Source organism: Chlorocebus sabaeus, chromosome 4 (genome assembly GCF_047675955.1).
Source record: "Chlorocebus sabaeus isolate Y175 chromosome 4, mChlSab1.0.hap1, whole genome shotgun sequence".
NCBI lineage: Eukaryota > Metazoa > Chordata > Mammalia > Primates > Cercopithecidae > Chlorocebus > Chlorocebus sabaeus.
The window spans coordinates 6,434,682-6,456,726 of record NC_132907.1 but is presented as its reverse complement, the minus strand read 5'-3'; the positions used below and the strand labels follow the sequence as shown (position 1 = coordinate 6,456,726).

Here is a 22,045-nt window from a genome sequence, read left to right as displayed (position 1 = left end):
CTGCAGCACACAGGTTGAGAGAGACCTACCAGAACCTCTGCCCGGATAGCAGATAGGTGGGCCCTTCAACTAGAATAATGCCTGCGTTTAGAAGAATCACAAAGACATTTTTCTTGTGCATGAAAATATTTTTGCATTTGTAATGTGAATATCATGCTTTAAAAACTTCTTTAAACTAAAATATGTCACTCAGTGACTTTAAGTGTATATCATCCCATCTGGGAAAAAAATACATTGTGGGCTCACATACCCTTCAAATTTTAAATTTCCCAAAAATGCTTCTGTGCCTGGCAATGAGAGTGAATTTGTATTCCTAGTAAATATAGTAAAAAGTTTGAGCTGATCACTGACTATTTTAATTAAATAAATGCAATTTGGTAAAAGCTCATTTAGTGTGAGATCATATTTGTGTTATTAACCAGCTAGAGCTTGAGGATTTTGTCTTCTTTGCTACTGTTTTTTTAAAAAGCAGTTTCTATGTAAGTTTAATTCTGGGGAAACAAGTTTTGCCTTCTAGATAAATTTCTAGGTTTTCTTTGATCTCAAAAGGGAAGTAGTACAACTAGCTAATCTACAGCCCATCTCAGACTACTGATAACAGTTACTCATCGTTTAATAGTCCAAACCTCAATTTTCTGATTTTGCCTTATATTTGATTCATCAACTTTCAACCTTTCAACACTAGGTAGGGTATAAATACCAGAATAGAATTTGGGAATTGAATGAAGGACTAAAATGGTTTATTGCCATTTTTTAGCATCAGGAATTAAAGTCATATTTTGAAGCCCTGGAAGTTGATGCTTTGTTTGATGGGAATAATATTAATCTAAAAAAAAAAAAAACTTCTTTTGCAGAAGTATCATTACAGAAGTAAACTTCCATCTATATTAAAGATAGAGGAATTGGTTATGATTGGTTTCTGTAGAAATTGAAATATTTTTCTTTCTTATTTTTCTTTCTCCTTCCTTCCTTCCTTCCTTCCTTCCTTCCTTCCTTCCTTCCTTCCTTCCTACCTTCCTTCCTTCCTTCCTTCCTCTCTCTCTCTCCTTCTCCTCCTTCTCCTCCTCCTCTTCTCCTCTCTTCTCTTCTCTCTTCTCTCTTCTCTTTTCTTTTCTTTCCACAGTCTTGCTGTGTCACCCAGGACAGAGTGCAGTGGCATAATCATAGTTCACTGCAACTTTGAATGCCTGGAATAAAAGGATCCTCTCACCTCAGACTTCTAAACAGTTATGACTGCAGACATGTGCCATCATGTCTGGCTAATTTTTTAAAATTAGTTTTTAGTAGAGATAAGGTCTCACTATGTTGCCCAGGCTGGTATTGAGAGATATTTTTTTGAATCTTGATGTTTTCGTTTGAAATTTAATTAGTGTCATGACACTCACTGTTTCTTTAAATAAATCATCTTAACCTAACACTATAAATCTCAATGCCTCCTGCTTACCTATCTCTGAGTGCACTAGGTCTATTACTGCACATGTATTCAGCCGTGATTCCCAAAGGTTCATTTTACGACAGCATCTTTCCGATTTTCTCAGTTTATTATCTTCCCATTGCCCACGTTTAGTAACTTTATATTAGTTTTGGCTTCGTATAGGCACCAATAATTGAGAGCAGTACAGAAATCTGTTTCAAAATATCATTTCAGAAAAAAAAAGAGTATTTTAGTGTTTAAGATCTTTAAAAGTATTGCAGTTCTTTATAGAACTAAGTTGTAAGAGCTATGAGGACCTTTTAATTCATGCTGTGCAATTATGTATTTTTTATTTTGTTGTATTTTATTTTATTCTAATTCGTATGACTTTGGAAGAGGGTATGATTTTACCATCCAAGAAAATGGACTTCAGATAGATCAACCTCCTGAAATAGGAAACATCTCCATTGTTCGAATCATGATAATGAAAAATGATAACGCAGAAGGCATCATTGAATTTGACCCAAAGTATACTGCCTTCGAAGGTAGGTTCAGTTAGCTAGCTTATAAGTAAGTTTACCACCACTTTCCAAATTACATTAGTTTGAATTTCAATGTGTACATTTTTTTTAGTTTGCTGTGGGTGTGTATGTGTTTACACATATGCACTTTTATACTTATTTACTTATTTGAAGTACATTTTCAGTTACCTTTGGGTGGTCTTGAACCTTGCTGTGCATGGCAATGTTAGGAACAAGGCTATCTAGAAAAACTGTATTTAACATTAGGATTATTAGAATGTTTCTGTTTCAAACATTTTAATGCAAGCCTTTTTAATTTGTGCATATTTAATTTCCTATGTGACTAGAAATCAGTGAATATTCACTTCCTAATTAATAATCATCTTTGAAATGAACATTTTACTGGCCTAGAGATGCAGGTAGTATCTGAATCCTTGATCTTGCTTTCTCGAAACGGTCCCCAATAGCAGCTTGCCTGATATTCCCAATTGTTTCCTCTTGTAGAAGCAGAATACAGAATATATGGTTATATTCCTTCCCAGGTAGGAAGAGATGGCTGCCTTTCTAGGAAATGATTTTATTAAAATACAGAATACGAATATGACTTTAAAAATAAATATCTTATTGCTGCAATTAACCTGATTGGCTTCATTGCCTCTATCAAAATTCTTTGGTTATCTAGCCATTTTTAAAGTTCATAAAAAATTGCCTTAGAGGCCGGGCGCGGTGGCTCAAGCCTGTAATCCCAGCACTTTGGGAGGCCGAGACTGGCGGATCACGAGGTCAGGAGATCAAGACTATCCTGGCTAACACGGTGAAACCCCGTCTCTACTAAAAAATACAAAAAACTAGCTGGGCGAGGTGGCGGGTGCCTAAAGTCCTGGCTACTCGGGAGGCTGAGGCAGGAGAATGGCATAAACCCAGAAGACGGAGCTTGCAGTGAGCTGAGATCCGGCCACTGTACTCCAGCCTGGGTGACAGAGCGAGACTCCGTCTCAAAAAAAAAAAAAAAAAAGAAAAATTGCCTTAGGCATCAGTTTATAATGACTTTATGGGAAAGTCATGGAATGCATCACTATATTGTGAACTTCAGTCTCTACCTGGTAAAAATGTTACTACATTTTTTCATCAAGAAATAAATGAGACTTAGAATTTTTTCAGTTCGTTGTTTTCTGTTAGATTCATTGTCTTTGGGGAATTTTGGTCAGTGCATATTTATATTTATAATGTACATTGGGTATTGTTTAGTCATAGCTAATATGAACCCTATTAAATTATATTTTAATATGCAGATTTAGCATAGTTTAAGAAATATATTTTTGAAAATAATGTTTAAGTTGAAATCAAACACTGAAGATGCATTTTCAGATTCACAAGTAGATTTCATGGGAAGTGAAAATGTAATCAAATTGTACTTACATCTGGACTTTTAAAAAATTCATATGATATACGTATCATAAACCTCATTTATTTATGTTACCATGTTTATATTTCAATTGAATGTGTGGAAGCAATCCAGAGTGGTTTCCTGTGAGCACAACCAACTTAAATGTTTCCTTGTGTCCATCTAACATTGTCTTAGAAAGCAAGGATCATTTATGGGTATGTAGTGCACAGAGGGAGAATGCCAATGCTACCAATTAAATAGGTTATTTAAATGCTAATTGTACTGCTCACTGTAACTTTCAACATCTCATAAACTATGTTCCTCCTAAAAAATAAGTCAGGAGGTTTTTCACTAATCCCCTTTGAAAATGGTAAAAGAACTATGGAAACATAGAGTGCTTACTTTGTGCCATTATATTTAATTGCCAGGTTTAATTTGGCTGAATCTTATAAGTTAGTTGCTCTGTCTGGCTTACCAGTTAATTCCAAGTTCCCATTACAGTGGAGGAAGATGTTGGGCTGATCATGATTCCAGTGGTGAGGCTACATGGAACTTATGGCTATGTGACAGCTGATTTCATCTCTCAGAGCTCCTCTGCCAGTCCTGGAGGTGTTGATTACATTTTGCATGACAGTACAGTCACCTTTCAGCATGGGCAAAATTTAAGTTTTATAAATATCTCCATCATTGATGACAATGAAAGGTTGGTATATAGAAAATAATGTGGGCATACATCAGACATAAGTATTGTGTTCTAACCCTTACATATGTTCCGCACTGACAATAGAACTTTAGATAATATGTGTCCATTGAGAAACAACAGGTGAAATACTTTTGGGGTATAGGGGTAGGGAAAGGGGCTAGGAGATAATGTGGTTGCATATGTCACTTCATTTCAAATAAAGGAAATAATATTTTCTGTTTCTTTAGATTTAAAAAAATCTAATCAGAATGTGGAAACATCCTTTAATTTACTTGCTTTATGCATTAAGCAATTAAAAAGAGGGCAAGAAAGTCCCTACGACTGCCCTAGGTCATATAATATTGATGTTAATCATTCATTCTTTTAGCTAAGCACCCACTTCTTACCACTTGATGTGTGACTACTGTGCCTTGAATATGTATGACCAATTTGGAAAATGACTGGTTATTGGGATTTTACAAGCACTTTAATATGTTTAGACTCACAGAATTGCTCCTTCTTGCCATGCAGTGAATTTGAGGAGCCCATTGAAATTCTACTCACTGGAGCTACTGGAGGAGCGGTCCTTGGGCGCCACCTAGTGAGCAGAATTATAATAGCCAAGAGTGACTCTCCCTTTGGCGTTATAAGGTTTCTCAATCAAAGCAAAATTTCTGTTCCTAATCCCAATTCCACAATGATTTTATCACTGGTTCTGGAGCGGACTGGAGGACTCTTGGGAGAGATTCAGGTAGATTTATTTTACCCATGACTTTAAATACAATTTTTGATAGACTGAGTATGGTGTGTTTTCTCATTCCCCAAGTATATTTATTTCTTTATTCACAATCAATCAATATTTATTAATTACCTTGTATGTGTACAGCAGCTTTTGAGCCAGATGAAGTACATAAAAATGTATGAGGCATACATCTGTCCTCAGGGAAACTTGGGGGCTTGTTAGAAATGAAGTAAATGATTCTGATAAAATTCAGTAATTCAACAAGTATTCATTGAATGCTTTCTGTGTGTCACACCCTGTTCTAGGTACTGAGAATATACTGGGGAACTAGACAGACCTCCTCTCCATTCTTACAGAGTTTTCATTTTATTAAGCAGAGCTGAGCAATAAACAACTAAAAATAAATTGATCTGATGACAGTAAGGGCTCTGCTTGTAAAACTGGGAGACACAATTGCGAATGCTGTGCTGGATGGTGAGGATGTGATAATTCAGCTGAAAGATGCGTTATGAGAAAGAGGTTAGAAGAGTGAGCATTTGAGCAGAAGGAATAATAGCTTCTGCAGAGGCATAAGCTGGCATGTTTCAGGCATGGAGGGGTTCATGTGGTTGGGACCTGGAGGTAAGGGGATAATAGCACAGGATAGATCAGAGAGCCCAACAGATGTTCGATCACACAGAACTTCCCAAGCCGGGTTAAAGATTTCATTGCTTAGCGAAATAAGAGTGGACACAAACAAATGGAAGAACATTCCATGCTCATGGATAGGAAGAGTCAATATAGTGAAAATGGCCATACTGCCCAAGGTAATTTATAGAGTCAATGCCATCCCCATCAAACTGCCAATGACTTTCTTCACAGAATTGGAAAAAAGTACTTTAAACTTCATATGGAACCAAAAAAGAGCCCACATTGCCAAGACAATCCTAAGCAAAAAGAACAAAGTTGGAGGCATCATGCTACCTGATTTCAAACTATACTATAAAGCTACCATAACCAAAACAGCATGGTACTGGTACCAAAACAGATATATAGACCAATGGAACAGAACAGAGCCCTCAGAAATAACACCACACATCTACAACCATCTGATCTTTGACAAACCTGACAAAAACAAGCAATGGGGAAAGGATTACCTATTTAATCAATGGTGTTGGGAAAACTGGCTAGCCATATGTAGAAAGCTGAAACTGGATCCCTTCCTTACACCTTATATAAAAATTAATTCAAGATGGATTAAAGACTTAAATGTTAGACCTAAAACCGTAAAGACCCTAGAAGATAACCTAGAATACCATTCAGAACATAGGCATGGGCAAGGACTTCATGACTAAAGCACAACACCAAAAGCAATGGCAACAAAAGCCAAAATTGACAAATGTGATCTAATTAAACTAAAGAGCTTCTGCAAGGCAAAAGAAACTACCATCAGAGTGAACAGGCAACCTACAGAATGGGAGAAAATTTTTACAATCTACCCATCTGACAAAAGGCTAATATCCAGAAACTATAAAGAACTCAAACAAATTTACAAGGAAAAAAAAAAAAAAAACATCAAAAAGTGGGCAAAGGATATGAACAGACACTTCTCAAGAGAAGATATTTATCCGGCCAACAGACACATGAAAAAATGCCATCATCACTGGTCATCAGAGAAATGCAAATCGAAACACAATGAAATACCATCTCACTCCAGTTAGAATGACGATCATTAAACAGTCAGGAAACAACAGTTGCCGGAGAGAATGTGGAGAAATAGAAACACTTTTACACTGTTGGTAGGAGTGTAAATGAGTTCAACCATTGTGGAAGACAGTGTGGCGATTCCTCAAGGATGTAGAACTAGAAATACCATTTGACCCAGCAATCCCATTACTGGGTATATACCCAAAGGATTATAAATCATGCTACTATAAAGACACACACACGTGTGTTTATTGTGGCACTATTCACAATAGCAAAGACTTGGAACCAACCCAAATGTCCATCAGTGATAGACTGGATTAAGAAAATGTGGCACATATCCACCATGGAATACTATGCAGCCATAAAAAATGATGAGTTCATGTCCTTTGCAGGGACATGAATGAAGCTGGAAACCATCATTCTCAGCAAACTAACACAGGGACAAGAAACCAAGCACCACATTTTCTCACTTATAGGTGGGAATTGAACAATGAGAGCACTTGGACACAGGGCAGGGAACATCACACACTGGGGCAGGTTGGGGGGTGGGGAACTGAGGGAGAGATAACATTAGGAGAAATACCTAATGTAAATGACGAGTTGATGGGTGCAGCAAACCAACATGGCACACGTATACCTATGTATCAAACCTGCACATTGTGCACATGTGCCCTAGAACTTAAAGTATAATAATTAAAAAAAACATTTCATTCGAAGTGGAAATAGGATGCCATTAGAAAATCGTAAACCAGAGAACAATGTCACCAGATTGTCTTTTAAAGCAGCTATTTAAGTCTACTGCAAGGAAAATGGATTCAAGAAGTTGGTGGGGCAGCATAGGAGCAGGAAGGATGGCTAGAAGGCTATTTATTTCCCTCTACCGTCCAAGTCAAAGCTGACAGTGGCTCCGACAAGGTGGTGAAAATAAAGATGGCGAGAAGTTGGTATACATTGATATTTGGAAGAAAAATTCACTAGGTTGGAAGTAGAGGCTGAGGAAAACACAGGAATCAAGGATAACTCCTTGAATTTAAGTTTGAGCAGCTAGATAATTTGTAGGGTTGTTTACTAAGATGCAGAAGCTCAAGGAGAAATAAAAGTTCTATTTTCTTCTGTTCTTCTGAGATACTACTGGACATCCCAGGGGAGCGTGGTCACGTAGGCAGGTCAGCGTGCGAGTATGTGTTGTGGTTTGGAAGGTGTTGACACATGGAGAGGTGTTTGAACACGTGGGGCCTAAGGGGTATGTCTGGAAACGGGAAGGATATGGTGCTGAGTCCTGAGCTTCCACCATGTAGAGATCAGAGGAAAGAGAGCCAGCAGAGAAGCTTGAGAAGTAAAGGAGGAGGAAAATTAGGAAGGCAGGTGGCACATTAAGTATCATGTAAGCCAAGAAGACAGGACATGGTGTTTGAAGGAAATAGTCAGCTGGCACGCTGCTGATGAAAGATCAAGTAAGAAGCAAAAACAAGTGCCCAACGTTCTTTGTAGACTGTGTGAGAGGCATACCATTTCAAATCATGGAAACATAGAAAACTTCATTTCTTATAACAATGTATGAAGATTTCTGTGTCTTTTACACTGGGAATGTAAGTAGGTTTAACGTTTTTGCATGGTCTACAGCAGAGTTTTTGCATGCTTTTGTTGTCTTATTTATATATGTTTTGATTGGCACAGCCTGTGCACACAGCAGTACAGTATTGTACTTATATGTTTTTAAAATGTTTATATTTCTCCAATATGTATTTTAATACAGATTTTTTACATGCTTTTTATCCTATGTGATGACAAATTACTGGTTATTAATACTTTTTTTCTGTTAGACAATTTTATTTATGAATATTATAGGTATGTAGTTTATGTTTGCAAATATCTTTTTTTTTTTTTTTTTTTTTGAGATGGAGTTTCGCTTTTGTTGCCTAGGCTGGAGTGCAGTGGCATGATCTTGGCTCCCTGCCACCTCAGCCTCCTGGGTTCAAGCAGTTCTCCTGTTTCAGCCCCAAGTAGCTGAGATTACAGGCGTCTGCCACCACGTCGGCTAATTTTTATAATTTTAGTAGAGACAGGGTTTCACCATGTTGACCAGGTTGGTCTCAAACTCCTGATCTCAGGTGATCCGCCCACCTCGGCCTCCCAAAGTGCTGGGATTACAGGTGTGAGCCACTGCACCCTGCCGCAGATATCATTCTTTTTAACAACAAAAAACAGTTTATGAAACAGCAATTTGATGGAATTATCCTAGAATAATTTTCCTGTATGTGTATATATTTTCTTAATACTAGATACCCTGAAATAATGCTTTGCTTAAAATTGATCTCTATTAAATACCAAAACCAAAAACATCCTATAGGTGAACTGGGAGATAGCAGGACCCAACTCTGAAGAAGCCTTACTGCCACAGAATGGAGACATTGCAGACCCAGTGAGCGGGCTCTTCTCTTTTAGAGAAGGAGAAGGCGGAGTGAGAACCATAATTCTGACAATCTATCCTCATGAAGAAATTGAAGTTGAAGAGACGTTCATTGTTAAACTTCATCTTGTGAAAGGAGAAGCTCAATTAGACTCCAGAGCTAAAGATGTTACATTAACCGTATGTATGACTTTATTTTTCTCACAAAATGTGGATTTGATGGATTTATCAGAAAATACATTTACATTTGTTGAAACTCTACATGCTTGTGATGAATTGGAAATTATAAAACCAAATGTAGTCCCAGCTACTCGGGAGGCTGAGGCAGGAGAATGGCGTAAACCTGGGAGGCGGAGCTTGCAGTGAGCTGAGATCCGGCCACTGCACTCCAGCCTGGGCGACAAAGCGAGACTCCGTCTCAAAATAATAATAATAATAATAATAATAATAATTCTGAAGGGTCAAACTTTTTGGTTTTCATGTCAGCTCATTATATAGCCTGATAATTGGTAATTAAAAAACATTTTAATATATGATAAGTACTTATTTTACAAGCTTGGAGAAAATTTGGTGTTTTTGGAATATTTGGCTGTTTTAGAGCAGAGGTATTTGTTATAGCATACCAAACATTGGATATCTGTGTCTTCAGAGAATGTAAAAATTATTAACTAGTTGTATTCCAGATAGTTTGAAGGAAAAATGGTACTTGTTCAGTTAAGGCAAAAAGTGCTGGGACCAAGACTACTGAAAAGAATGCAGATGGATGACCCATTTTTCAAAGTTTATAAAATACTTGTATTCGGGATCTATATCATTCAGAGTTTTCCAAAGACCCAAAACCAATAGGACAGACATGCGCGTGTGCACGCGCGCACGCGCGCGCACACACACACACACACACACACACAGAGCAGGGTGGTGGGAGAGAGAGAGATTTGAAGGAATAAGCTCACATGATTGTGAAGGCTAGCAAGTCCAAAATCCATGAAATAGGCTGGCAGACAGGAAACTCAGGAAAGAGTTGAAGTTGCAATTTTGTGGAGCAGTTCAATAAGCTAAAAACTCAAGCAGGATTCCTAAGTTACAGTCTTGAGGCAGAATTCCTTCTACTCCAGGAAACCTCAGTTTTTGCTCTTAAGGCCTTCAGTTGTTTAAATGAGGCCCATTCACATTCTTGAGGGTGATCTCCTTTACGTATAGTCAGCTAACTGTAAGTATTCACTCCAAAATACCTTCACGGTGACATCTAGATGAGCATTTGACCAAACAACTGGGCACCATAGTCTTGGCAAACTGATACACAAAATTAGTCCTCACAGGACCTGTTTGCTTCACTCCATGTATATCATAGCTAGTAGGAAGAATTTAGCTAAAATTAACTGATTAAATGTAGTAAATATGAGATGAATAAAGCAAAATTCAGGCATCAGATTACTATTCTCTTGGGATTCTACAAATGGGAGTTTTCTGGATTCTTAATTCCCATCATCTTTGGGGAATAAGAACCTACTTGTTTTAGGTAACAGTCAATGTGATAAAGAAGTTTTCAAAAATCAAGTAGCTAGGTAGATTATATTCGTGTCATTTTTATGTTTCTTTAATTTTCTCAGCTTCTCTGTTTGTTAATATGTTGGATACTATAATTTCATCCCTATTGTTTTATATATTATTTCCTCTGTTCTCTGTTTATATTTTTTAGATACAAAAGTTTGGTGACCCAAACGGAGTTGTTCAGTTTGCTCCTGAGACTTTGTCTAAGAAGACTTATTCGGAGCCTCTGGCTCTGGAAGGGCCCCTGCTCATTACCTTCATTGTCAGAAGAGTCAAGGGCACCTTTGGAGAGATTACGGTATTATTTTTTATTTGATTTTTCAAAGTACCAGTTTGCCTAACAAATGTGGTTAAGAGGGACAAAGAAACTGCGTGTTCTAGTTAATTAAAGTTTTTGATAAACTAAAATTACATGAGTCTTCAGAGAAACAGAGGCTTTGTTTAAACATCTTTAGGCTCTCTCAGCATCAACCACTAGCTATTTCTCTAAATTAAATTTGGTTACAGTTAGTTCGAAAGATTTTCCTCACACTTAAAAAAGAACCAAATGATTTTACATTTTATTGTTTACTATGAAGTGAAACCTTTCCTACTTAAGCCTCTCAATGATTTGTGTGAATTCTCCCGGGCCTTATTTCTCATTAGAATTTTTCCATTTAGCAACTGTTTTTTAAGAAATTGTATTTGCATGTATATTTATATAGAATGTTTGGCCTTGTAAATTTTCATGATTTTTGATTTACAGATCAAGGTAATTTGTTTGCTAGAAAAACATATTTTGTGAAATTTCTCTATACACTGACTTCCTCTTTCTGTATTGGATATTAACTGGTACTTCTTCAGTTGAAACTTCGTAGTTTGGAGACCAGCAATTCCTAAAAAATAATGATTGATTTTTGACATCTCCTAGATAGTCCCTTTTTATTAAAAACAAACAAAAATTCTGATTTGAATTGTCAAATTATCTACTTTTTACCTTCAAATATTGTGTGTGGTTCACTACTAAAGCTATTTGTGGAACTAGAATTTTTAAGGTAGCTTGCTTCTCTGTGTCCCTTCAAATTGTGCTATTATTTTAAATAATGAGATTTTGTAATCTTGTCCTGCAAATAGCATTCAACAGCCTGAAAGAGTCAATATACGTCTCAAGCTAACATATACTTTGAGAGTTTGGCTTTGAATATAGTGATGCACAATTACAATTTTTTTTTTTTGTATATTATAGAGAAAAACATAATTTAAAGGAATTTGGTGCAATATACTGAATTATATAACTTTGTTGAGTTTTTTTCTTTTATTTTAGGTCTCCTGGGAATTAAGTAGTGAGTTTGACATTACTGAAGACTTTCTTTCCACCAATGGATTTTTCGCCATTGCTGATGGAGAGAGTGAAGCTAGCTTTGATGTTCATTTGCTACCAGATGAGGTACCTGAGATAGAGGAAGATTATATGATCCAGCTTGTTTCTGTAGAGGGAGGAGCAGAACTAGACCTGGAGAAAAGTATCACATGGTTCTCTGTTTATGCAAATGATGACCCACATGGAATATTTGCCCTGTATTCTGATCGCCAGTCAATACTTATTGGGCAGAACCTTATTAGATCCATCCAAATTAACATAACCCGGCTTGCTGGAACATTTGGAGATGTGGCTGTTGGGCTTCGAATATCATCTGATCATAAAGAACAGCCGATTGTTACTGAAAATGCGGAGAGGCAGCTGGTGGTCAAAGATGGTGCCACATATAAAGTGGACATGGTGCCAATAAAGAATCAGGTTTGTGACATTTCTTCAGTTTTCTGATCATTCCAATAAAACCCTTTCAGGAGTGCCCATGCTTACCTCATGATCAGTTTGAAATCTTATTCAGGTATTTAAATGCAACCACAAAAAATGCCCTTGAAAATGTTTAGTAACTACTGGATAATACGTTTGCAGATTATAATAAGCATATTACTATTTGCATGGTGATAATAGATTTTAGTGTAGAGAGTAACAGACACAAAGTTCTAGGAAGTGTTTGCAGTGCTGAGCATATACACCTGCACACCCATGCACATGTGTACACACACACATGCACACACACTACTTGTCAAAGGGGAGAAATTTGTAGGCTTTTTTGTGCTTCTAGCAAAGAGTAGTGCAATGAAATAGATTACATGAAAAGGATTTGTGAATACAGAGACTGGTACCTGCTTCTCTCTGAAAAGTTGGAACCTAGGAAATTGGCTATGATATTCTCTAATGGTCGTGAGGAGAAATCACAGCAGGCTGCTCTGCCAGCATCTGGGGTAAGTGATCAGAATGCATGGATTTCCTGTGGGTCAAGCAGACAGCCCAGCAGTCTTTCTCAGTCTGAACCACAGAAAGTGATTTGACTGTTTTTTTAAATCCCCCAAGGATGGTACATGTCATATCATCCTCTGTGCATGCATTATGGCATTCATTGCCACTGGATGCATTATGGCATTGGGATTAATTATCTCACAGGTAAGAAAGGCTATCCAAGAAGTAGACAGATTGGAGTCATCTTGAGAAAAACTTGCAGGGTGAATTGTGAAGCTAGGAGAGAATGAGAAAGGATATATATTCTCTCTGTCGAGGAATGGTGAAGAGGGGAGTTCTGAAGTCTTTGGGAACACCTAAATCAATTCCATGAAGGCTCGAACATTTGGGTGCTGCTTTCATGGAGGTGTGGTGTTCAGCCAGTGTCAGCTTAGTTTCATATAAACTTCTGATCCATAGAAAATAGGTTATCATTTCTGGATAAGGAATAAGCCTATTACACTAATCCATATTTACAGTGCAACATTTTGATGTGTTGTATACCTGAGCCTTTTGTTGTTGCTTAATAAAGAAAACAAATGGGGTCTTCTTAGTGAGACATGGGTTTCATAGTTATTCCTACATTCCTGTGCAGTATGTCCTCAATGTCCACAGGTTCTTGGAAATTGCAGCTTTAAGTGAAATGATGTACAGTGTAACCAATTTTACCATAAGCTAATTGATATAAACAATAGTTAAGTTCCTACAGCATATTTCTGGTCACAAAAACAGCCCCAGACTTCTAAATAAAGAGTACCTACTTTGAAATTAAACATTGAAATAAATGTGAGCTATACCTACATTTGAGAAAGAGTAATGAAAGCAAAATAATTAGTTACAAGAGTAATAAAAACAAAATAATTAGTCACCCTATTATTCCAGTTCAAGGTCGTGGGCTGCCAGAACCTGTCATGGTGGCTCAGGGCTCAGGGCAGGGATCAACCCTGGATAGGACTCCATCCCGTCGCAGGGCCCAGTCACACTCATACCCACACTCACTCAGACTGGAATCATTGACACATGCTGATTCAGCCTCACGTGCACATCTTTGGAATGTGGGAGGAAACCAGAACACCTGGAGAAACCCACGCAGACATGGGGAGAATGTGCAAACTCCACACAGACAGTGGCCCTGGCTGGGAATTCATGTTTTTCTCATCAACATTGTATGAAACAGCATTGAATGAAACCGTGTGATTTGAAGACCTGTTGTAGTTCTTTGGGAAACTGACTCAATGTCACGACCTTGCTTGATCAATTTCTAACCTCCATTCCCTGTATCCAACAGCTTTCAAGGCTAAAGAGTACAAAAATGGAAAAAGAGAGGTGACTTACGTTAACCAGAATATCATGTATCAAGTCTCACTTACAAATTAGAAAAATTTTTAAAAATACAGTATGCCTCAATTGTGTAACTCGAAACATTTTCCCATATATTTGTAGCATTACATTCTGAACATATTCAGGTTATAAGCTGCTAAAGAACACTAGGGGGCAATCCTTTAACTTTTCTAGGAATAGCTTGATATCATTTTATAGTAAGTTTTCATTTGACAATAAGGCATGCCAAAGAGAAGATTAGATATTGTATTGTTTTACTAAGCAATGTGTAGTACAAAATTGCTCTCAGGTGTAAGAAAACCAAAATATGTGACGTTTATTATACGGACTAACACCCTTGATCTGCCTAGTTGTTAGAATGTTTTTCACAGTACCTGGTAGTCCCCTTTTCATTTCATTTCAAAGCTTAGCATTGCAGTTTATAAAAATACTTAGCTTTCCTAATACGATAAATGAAGTATCATTTATGAATTTCTTAATATTGTCTTTGAACCCATTTTAATTGTTTTTATGATGTCTATTTTCATAAAGAGTAACACAAGTTTACTAGTTTATGCATGCAAAAAACCCCTCTTTTTTGCTTACTTTAATGCCTCTCTTTAACCTATTTCAAGTTGCATATCTTCCTTCTTTCTGGCACATTCCAGGATTGTGGTGTAAGACTCCACATAGATTTTAGGTATTGGTGAGTTAGTCTTCCAAGGAACTGTTTGGGGAAGGTTGTGACATGCCCTTAAACCAAAGACAAGAGATTTTTCAGTGGTCCCTTTCTTCCTTCTCACCCGGTATATAACCCATTGCTCTTTGAAGATTAGGATATTAGTTACAAGAGTTTACATCCTGTTCTCCCTCTTCTACCCTCCGGGATAAAAGTTGAGACTTTGGACAGGTAAGCCACAGAGAAAGACCCCAAGGACCATGATGTATCTAACCCCTTGTGCTGTGGCTTGTAACCTTCAAGTGGGTCTTTGAACAGGGTAGGTTTCCATTAGGCTCTAAGAACAAAAGAGTCTTGATGGAGGTTTAACACCAGAACCTTGGATTGTCAGCTGTTAGCACCTGGTAAGTTGTTAACACCTGGTTAACAACTGACTTTTTTATGAGGCACAAACTGGCAATAAGAATCATTGGCCTGCTAAAGAAACAAGTCTAGGTTTGAAATACTTTTTCAGAATGCAAGAGGAATTTTATATTTGTGCCTGGGTCATTTATTGAGCACTTATTATGTGCCAATCATTGTGAGAAGCTCAGCAGATACAAAGATGACTGAGAAACAATTCCTGGTACCATGTTGCTCCCTGTGTAGTGTATGAACAACCAGTTATAAAAGCATGTGGATAAACAGTGTTGGAATGTTCACAGGATGTTATGGTACCATAAATTGTTTCTGTTTGTGCCCAGTGCCATCAAGAGCAATAGGCAGGAATTGCTGGCAAGATGGCCAAATAGGACAGCTCCAGTCTGCAGCTCCCAGTGAGATCAATGCAGAAGGCAGGTGATTTCTGCATTTCCAAATTAGATACCCAGTTCATCTCACTGGGACTGGTTGGACAGTGGGTGCAGCCCATGGAGGGCAAGCTGAAGCAGGGTGGGGCGTTGCCTTACCTGAGAAGCGCAAGGGGTGGGAGAATTTTCTCCCTACTCAAGGGAAGCTATGGGAGACCGAGCCTGAGGAAGTGTGCATTCCGGCCCAGATACTGCGCTTTTCCCATAGTCTTCGCAACCTGCACACCAGGAGACTCCCTCCGGTGCCTACACCACCAGGCACCAGGGCTCTGGGTTTCACGCACAAAACTGGGCAGTTGTTTGGGCAGACAGCAATCTAGCTGCAGGAGCCTGCCCCATATCTCAGTGGCACCTGGAATGCCAGCGAAACAGAACTGTTCACTCTCCTGGAGAGGAGGCTGATGCCAGGGAGCCAAGTGGTCTTGCTCAGTGGGTCCCACCCCCAAGGAGCCCAGCAAACTAAGATCCACTGGCTTGAAATTCTCACTGCCAGCACAGCAGCAGTCTGAGATCGACCTGGGAAGCTCGAGCTTGGTTGGGGGAGGGGCATCCACCATGGCTGAGGCTTGAGTAGGCGGTTTTACCCTCACAGTGTAAACAAAGCCAACAGAAAGTTCTAGCTGAGCTGAGCCCACCACAGTGCAGCAAGGCTGCTGTGGCTGGACTGCCAGATTTCTCCTCTCTGGGCAGGGCATCTCTGAAAAAAAGGCAGCAGCACCAGTCAGGGACTTATAGAGAAAACCCCCATCTCCCTGGGACAGAGCACCTGGGGGAAGGGGTGACTGTGGGCACAACTTTAGCAGACTTGAATGTCCCTGTCTAATGTCTCTGAAGAGAGCAGCGGATCTCCCAGCACAGAGTTCAAGCTCTACTAAGGGTCAGACTGCCTCCTCAAGTTGGTCCCTGACCCTCATGTATCCTGACTGGGAAATACCTCCCAGTACGGGCTGGCAGAGAACTCATACAGGAGAGCTCTGGCTGGCATCTGGCAGGTGCCCCACTGGGTCGAAGCTTCCAGAGGAAAGAATAGGAATCAATCTTTGCTGTTCTGCAGCCTCTGCTGGTGATAACTAGGCAAACAGGGTCTGGAGTGGACCTCCAGCAAACTCCAGCAGACCTGCAGCAGAGGGACCTGACTGTTAGAAGGAAAACTAACAGAAAGGAACAGCATATCCACTCAGAGACCCCATCCAAAGGTCACCAACATTAAAGACCAAGGGTAGATAAATCCACAAAGAGGGGGAGAAACCAGAGCAAAAATGATGAAAATTCCAAAAACCAGAACAGTTCTTCTCCTCCAAAGGATCACAACTCCTTGCTATCAAGGGAACAAAACTGGATGGAGAATGAATTTGATGATTGACAGAAGTAGGCTTCAGAAGGTGGATAATAACAAACTTCTCTGAGCTAAAGGAGTATGTTCTAACCCAATGCAAGGAAGCTAAGAACCTTGAAAAAAGATTAGATGAATTGCTAACTAGAATAACGAGTTTAGACAAGGACATAAATGACCTGATGGAGCTCAGAAACACAGCACAAGAACTTCGTGAAGCATACACAAGTATCAATAGCCGAATCGATCAAGTGGAAGAAAGGATATCATAGATTGAAAATAAACTTAATGAAATAAAGCAAGAAGACAAGATTAGAGAAAAAAAATAAAAAGGAATGAACAAAGCCTCCAAGAAATATGGGAGTATGTGAAAAGACCAAATCTACATTTGATTGGTGTACCTGAAAGTGATGGGGAGAATGGAACCAAGTTGGAAAACACTCCTTCAGGATATTATCCAGGAGAGCTTCCCCAGCCTAGCAAGACTGGCCAACATTCAAATTCAGGAAATACAGAGAACACCACAAAGATACCCCTCGAGAAGAGCAACCCCAAGCACATAATTGTCAGATTCACCAAAGTTGAAATGAAGGAAAAAATGTTAAGGGCAGCCAGAGAGAAAGGTTGGGTTACCCACCAAGGGAAGCCCATCAGACTAACAGCAGATCTCTTGGCAGAAATCCTACAAGCCAGAAGAGAGTGGGGGCCAGTATTCAACATTCTTAAAGAAAAGAATTTTCAACCCAGAATTTCATTTCCAGCCAAACTAAGCTTCATAAGTGAAGGAGAAATAAAATCCTTTACAGACAAGCAAATGCTGACAGATTTCGTCACCACCAGGCCCGCCTTATAAGAGCTCCTGAAGGAAGCACTAAACATGGAAAGTAAAACCGGTACCAGCCACTGCAAAAACATACCAAATTGTAAAGACCATCGACACTATGAAGAAACTACAACTAATGGGCAAAATAACCAGCTAGCATCATAATGACAGGATCAAATTCATACATAACAATATTAACCTTAAATGTAAATGGGATAAATTTCCCAATTAAAAGACACAGACTGCCAAATTGGATAGAGTCAAGAACCATCGGTGAGCTGTATTCAGGAGACCCATCTCACATGCAGAGACACATAGGCTCAAAATAAAGGAATGGAAGAATATTTACCAAGCAAATGAAAAGAAAAAAACAAACAAAAAAAGCAGGAGTTGCAATCCTAATATCTGATAAAACAGACTTTAAACCAGCAAAGATCAAAAGAGACAAAGGCATTACATAATGGTAAAGGGATCAATTCAGCAAGAAGAGCTAAATATCCTAAATATATATGCACCCAATACAGGACCACCCAGATTCATAAAGCAAGTTCTTAGAGACCTACAAAGAGACTTAGACTCCCACAGAATAATAATGGGAGATGTTAACACCCCGCTGTCAATATTAGACAGATCAACGAGACAGAATATTAACAAGGATATTCAGGACTTGAACTCAGCTCTGGACCAAGTGGACCTAAGAGAGACATCTACAGATATCTCCATGCCAAATCAACAGAATATATATTCTTCTCAGCATCTCATAGCACGTATTCTAAAATTGACCACATAATTGGAAGTAAAACACTTCTCAGCAAATGTGAAAGAATGGAAATCATAACAAACAGTCTTTCAGAGCACAGTGCAATCAAATTAGAACTCAGGATTGGGAAACTCACTCAAAGCTGGGTAAATAACAAAATGAAGGCAGAAATAAAGATGTTCTTTGAAACCAATGAGAACAAAGACACAATGTACCTGAATATCTGACACAGTTAACACAGTGTTTAGAGGGAAATTTATAGCACTGAATGCCCACAAGAGAGCAGGAAAGATCTAAAATCGACACCCTAACATCAAAATTAAAAGAACTAGAGTAGCAAGGGCAAACAAATTCAAAAGCTAGCAGAAGACAAGAAATAGCTAAGATAAGAGCAGAACTGAAGGAGATAGAGACATGAAAAATGCTTCAAAAATTCAATGAATCCAGGAGCTGATTTTTTGAAAAGATCAGTAAAATAGATTGACTGCTAGTCAAACTAATAAAGAAGAAAAGAGAGAAGAATCAAATAGATGCAATAAAAAATAATATAAGGGATATCACCGCTGATCCCACAGAAATATAAACCACCATCAGAGAATACTATAAACACCTCTATGCAAATAAACTAGAAAATCTAGAAGAAATGGATAAATTCCTGGACACATACACCCTCCCAAGTCTAAACCAGGAAGAAGTCGAATCCCTGAATAGACCAAATAACAGGTTCTGAAATTGAGGCAGTAATTAATAGCCTGTCAACCAAAAAAAGTCCAGGACCAGACGGATTCACCGCTGAATTCTACCAGAGGTACAAAGAGGAGCTGGTAATATTCCTTCTGAAACTATTCCAAACAAAAGGAAAAGAGGGAATCCTCCCTGACTCATTTTATGAGGCCAGCATCATTCTGGTACCAAAACCTGACATCAAAAAAAGAAAATTTCAGGCCAATATCTCTGATGAACATCGATGTGAAAATCATCAATAAAATACTGGCAAACCAAATCCAGCAGCACATCAAAAAGCTTATCTATCACGATCAAGTCAGCTTCATACCTGGGATGTAAGGCTGGTTCAAGATATGCAAATCAATAAAAGTAATCCATCACATAAACAGAAGCAACGACAAAAACCACATGATTATCTCAATAGATGCAGAAAAGGCCTTTGACAAAATTCAGCAGCCCTTCATACTAAAAAAAAAACTCAATAAACTAGGTGTTGATGGAATGTATCTCGAAATAAGAACTATTTATGACAACCAACCAATATCATACTGAATGGGCAAAAACTAGAAGCATTCCTTTGAAAACTAGCACAAGACAAGGATGCCCTCTCTCACTACTCCCATTTAACATAGTATTGGAAGTTCTGGCCAGGGCAATCAGACAAGAGAAAGGAATAAAGGATATTCAAACAGGAAAAGTGGAAGTCAAATTATCTCTGTTTGCAGATGACATGATTGTATATTTAGAAAACACCTTAATCTCAGCCCCAGATCTCCTTAAGCTGATAAGCAACTTCAGCAAAGTCTCAGGATACAAAATCAATGTGCAAAAATCACAAATATTCCTATGTACCAGTAACAAACAGAGAGCCAAATCATGAGTGAACTCCCATTCATAGTGCTTCAAAGAGAATAAAATACCTAGGAATCCAACTTGCAAGGGATGTAAAGGACCTCTTCATGGAAAACCACAAACCACTGCTCAAGGGAATAAGAGAGGACACAAACAAATGGAGAAACATTCCATGCTCGTGGATAGGAAGAATTAACATCATTAAGATGGCCATACTGCCCAAAGTAATTTTTTGATTCAGTGATACCCCATCAAGCTACCATTGACTTTCTTCACAGAATTGGAAAAAAGTACTTTAAACTTCATATGGAACCAAAAAAGAGGCTGCATAGCCAAGACAATCCTAAGCAAAAAGAACAAAGCTGGAGGCATCACGCTACCTGACTTCAAACTACACTACAAGGCTAAGTAACCAAAACAGCATGGTAGTGGTACCAAAACAGGTATATAGACCTTTGGAACAGAAGAGAGCCCTCAGAAATAACACCACACATCTACAACCATCTGATCTGTGACAACCCTGACAAAAACAAGCATGGGGAAAGGATTCCCTATTTAATCAGTGTTGTTGGGAAAACTGGCTAGCCATATGCAGAAAGCTGAAACTGGACCCCTTCCTTACACCTTATACAAAAATTAACTCAAGATGGATTAAAGACTTTAAGACCCTAAACCATAAAAATCCTAGAAGAAAACCTAGGAAATACCATTCAGGACATAGGCATGGGCAAAGGCTTCATGTCTAAAACACCAAAAGCAATGGCAACAAAAGCCAAAATTGACAAATAAGATCTAATTAAACTAAAGAGCACAGCAAAAGAAACTATAATCAGAGTGAACAGGAAACCTACAAAATGGGAGAAAATTTTTACATTCTTTCCATCTGACAAAGGGCTAATATCCAGGATCTACGAAGAACTTAAGCAAATTTACAACAAAAAACCAACTCCATCAAAAAGTGGGTAAAGGATATGAACAGACACTTCCAAAAGAAGACATTTATGTAGCCAATAAACATGAAAAAAATGCTCATTATTACTGGTCATTATAGAAATGCAAATCAAAACCACAATAAGATAACCATCTCACACCAGTTAGAATGGTGATCATTAAAAAGTCAGGAAACAACAGATGCTGGAGAGGATGTGGAGAAATAGGAACACTTTTACCACTGTTGATGGAAGTGTAAATTAATTCAACCATTGTGGAAGACAGTGTGACTATTTCTCAAAGATCTAGGACTAGAAATCCATTTGACCCAGCAATCCCATTATTGGGTATATACCCAAAGGATTATAAATCATTCTTCTATAAAGACACATGCACACATATGTTTATTGTGGCACTATTCACAATAGCAAAGACTTGGAACCAACCCAAATGCCCATCAGTGATAGACTAGATAAAAGAAAATGTGACACATATATACTATGGAATACTATGCAGCCGTAAAAACAGTTGAGTTCATGTCCTTTGCAGAGTCGTGGATGAAGCTGGACACTATCATTCTCAGCAAACTAACACAAGATCAGAAAACCAGACACCGCATATTCTCACTCATAAGTGGAAGTTGAACTATGAGAACACATGGACACAGAGAGGGGAACGTCACACACCAGGGCCTGTCAGGGGATGGAGGCTAGGGGAGGGGTAGCATTAGGAGAATTACCTAATATAGCTGATGGGTTGATGGGTGCAGCAAACCACCATGGTACGTGTACACCTATGTAACGAAACTGCATATTCTGCACAGGTATCCCAGAACTTAAAGTATAATAATAATAAAAATAAAGAACGATAGGCAATATAGAAAATGGTATTGGTGACACAGTCTTGGATTACGCAAATGGAAGAGCATATTGAGAACACGATCAACTCCTAAAAACTTTCAAATTCTTTTTAAAATTAATCTAACCTATTTTCTTCTGTAGATAAACCAGCTTTTCCTCAAATCTGCTCTAACTCATGTTCCGTTTTAGCATTTA

General features: G+C 38.4%; 1 protein-coding gene across 12 annotated transcripts in view; it reads left to right on the top strand.

Annotated features, from left to right (window-relative positions):
* ADGRV1 (adhesion G protein-coupled receptor V1) overlaps positions 1 to 22,045 on the top strand; it is a 584,631-nt gene that overhangs the window by 209,301 nt on the left and 353,285 nt on the right. For all 12 annotated transcript variants that reach the window (XR_494199.3, XM_073014617.1, XM_007978103.3 and 9 more), the window contains 6 exons: positions 1,811 to 1,959; positions 3,824 to 4,025; positions 4,536 to 4,755; positions 8,783 to 9,022; positions 10,542 to 10,691; positions 11,697 to 12,170. Coding sequence is in view for 11 of the 12 variants with exons in the window: in XM_073014617.1 (XP_072870718.1) it covers positions 1,811 to 1,959; positions 3,824 to 4,025; positions 4,536 to 4,755; positions 8,783 to 9,022; positions 10,542 to 10,691; positions 11,697 to 12,170 (1,435 nt within the window). In the remaining variant the exon portion in view is untranslated. The remainder of the gene's footprint in view (positions 1 to 1,810; positions 1,960 to 3,823; positions 4,026 to 4,535; positions 4,756 to 8,782; positions 9,023 to 10,541; positions 10,692 to 11,696; positions 12,171 to 22,045) is intronic.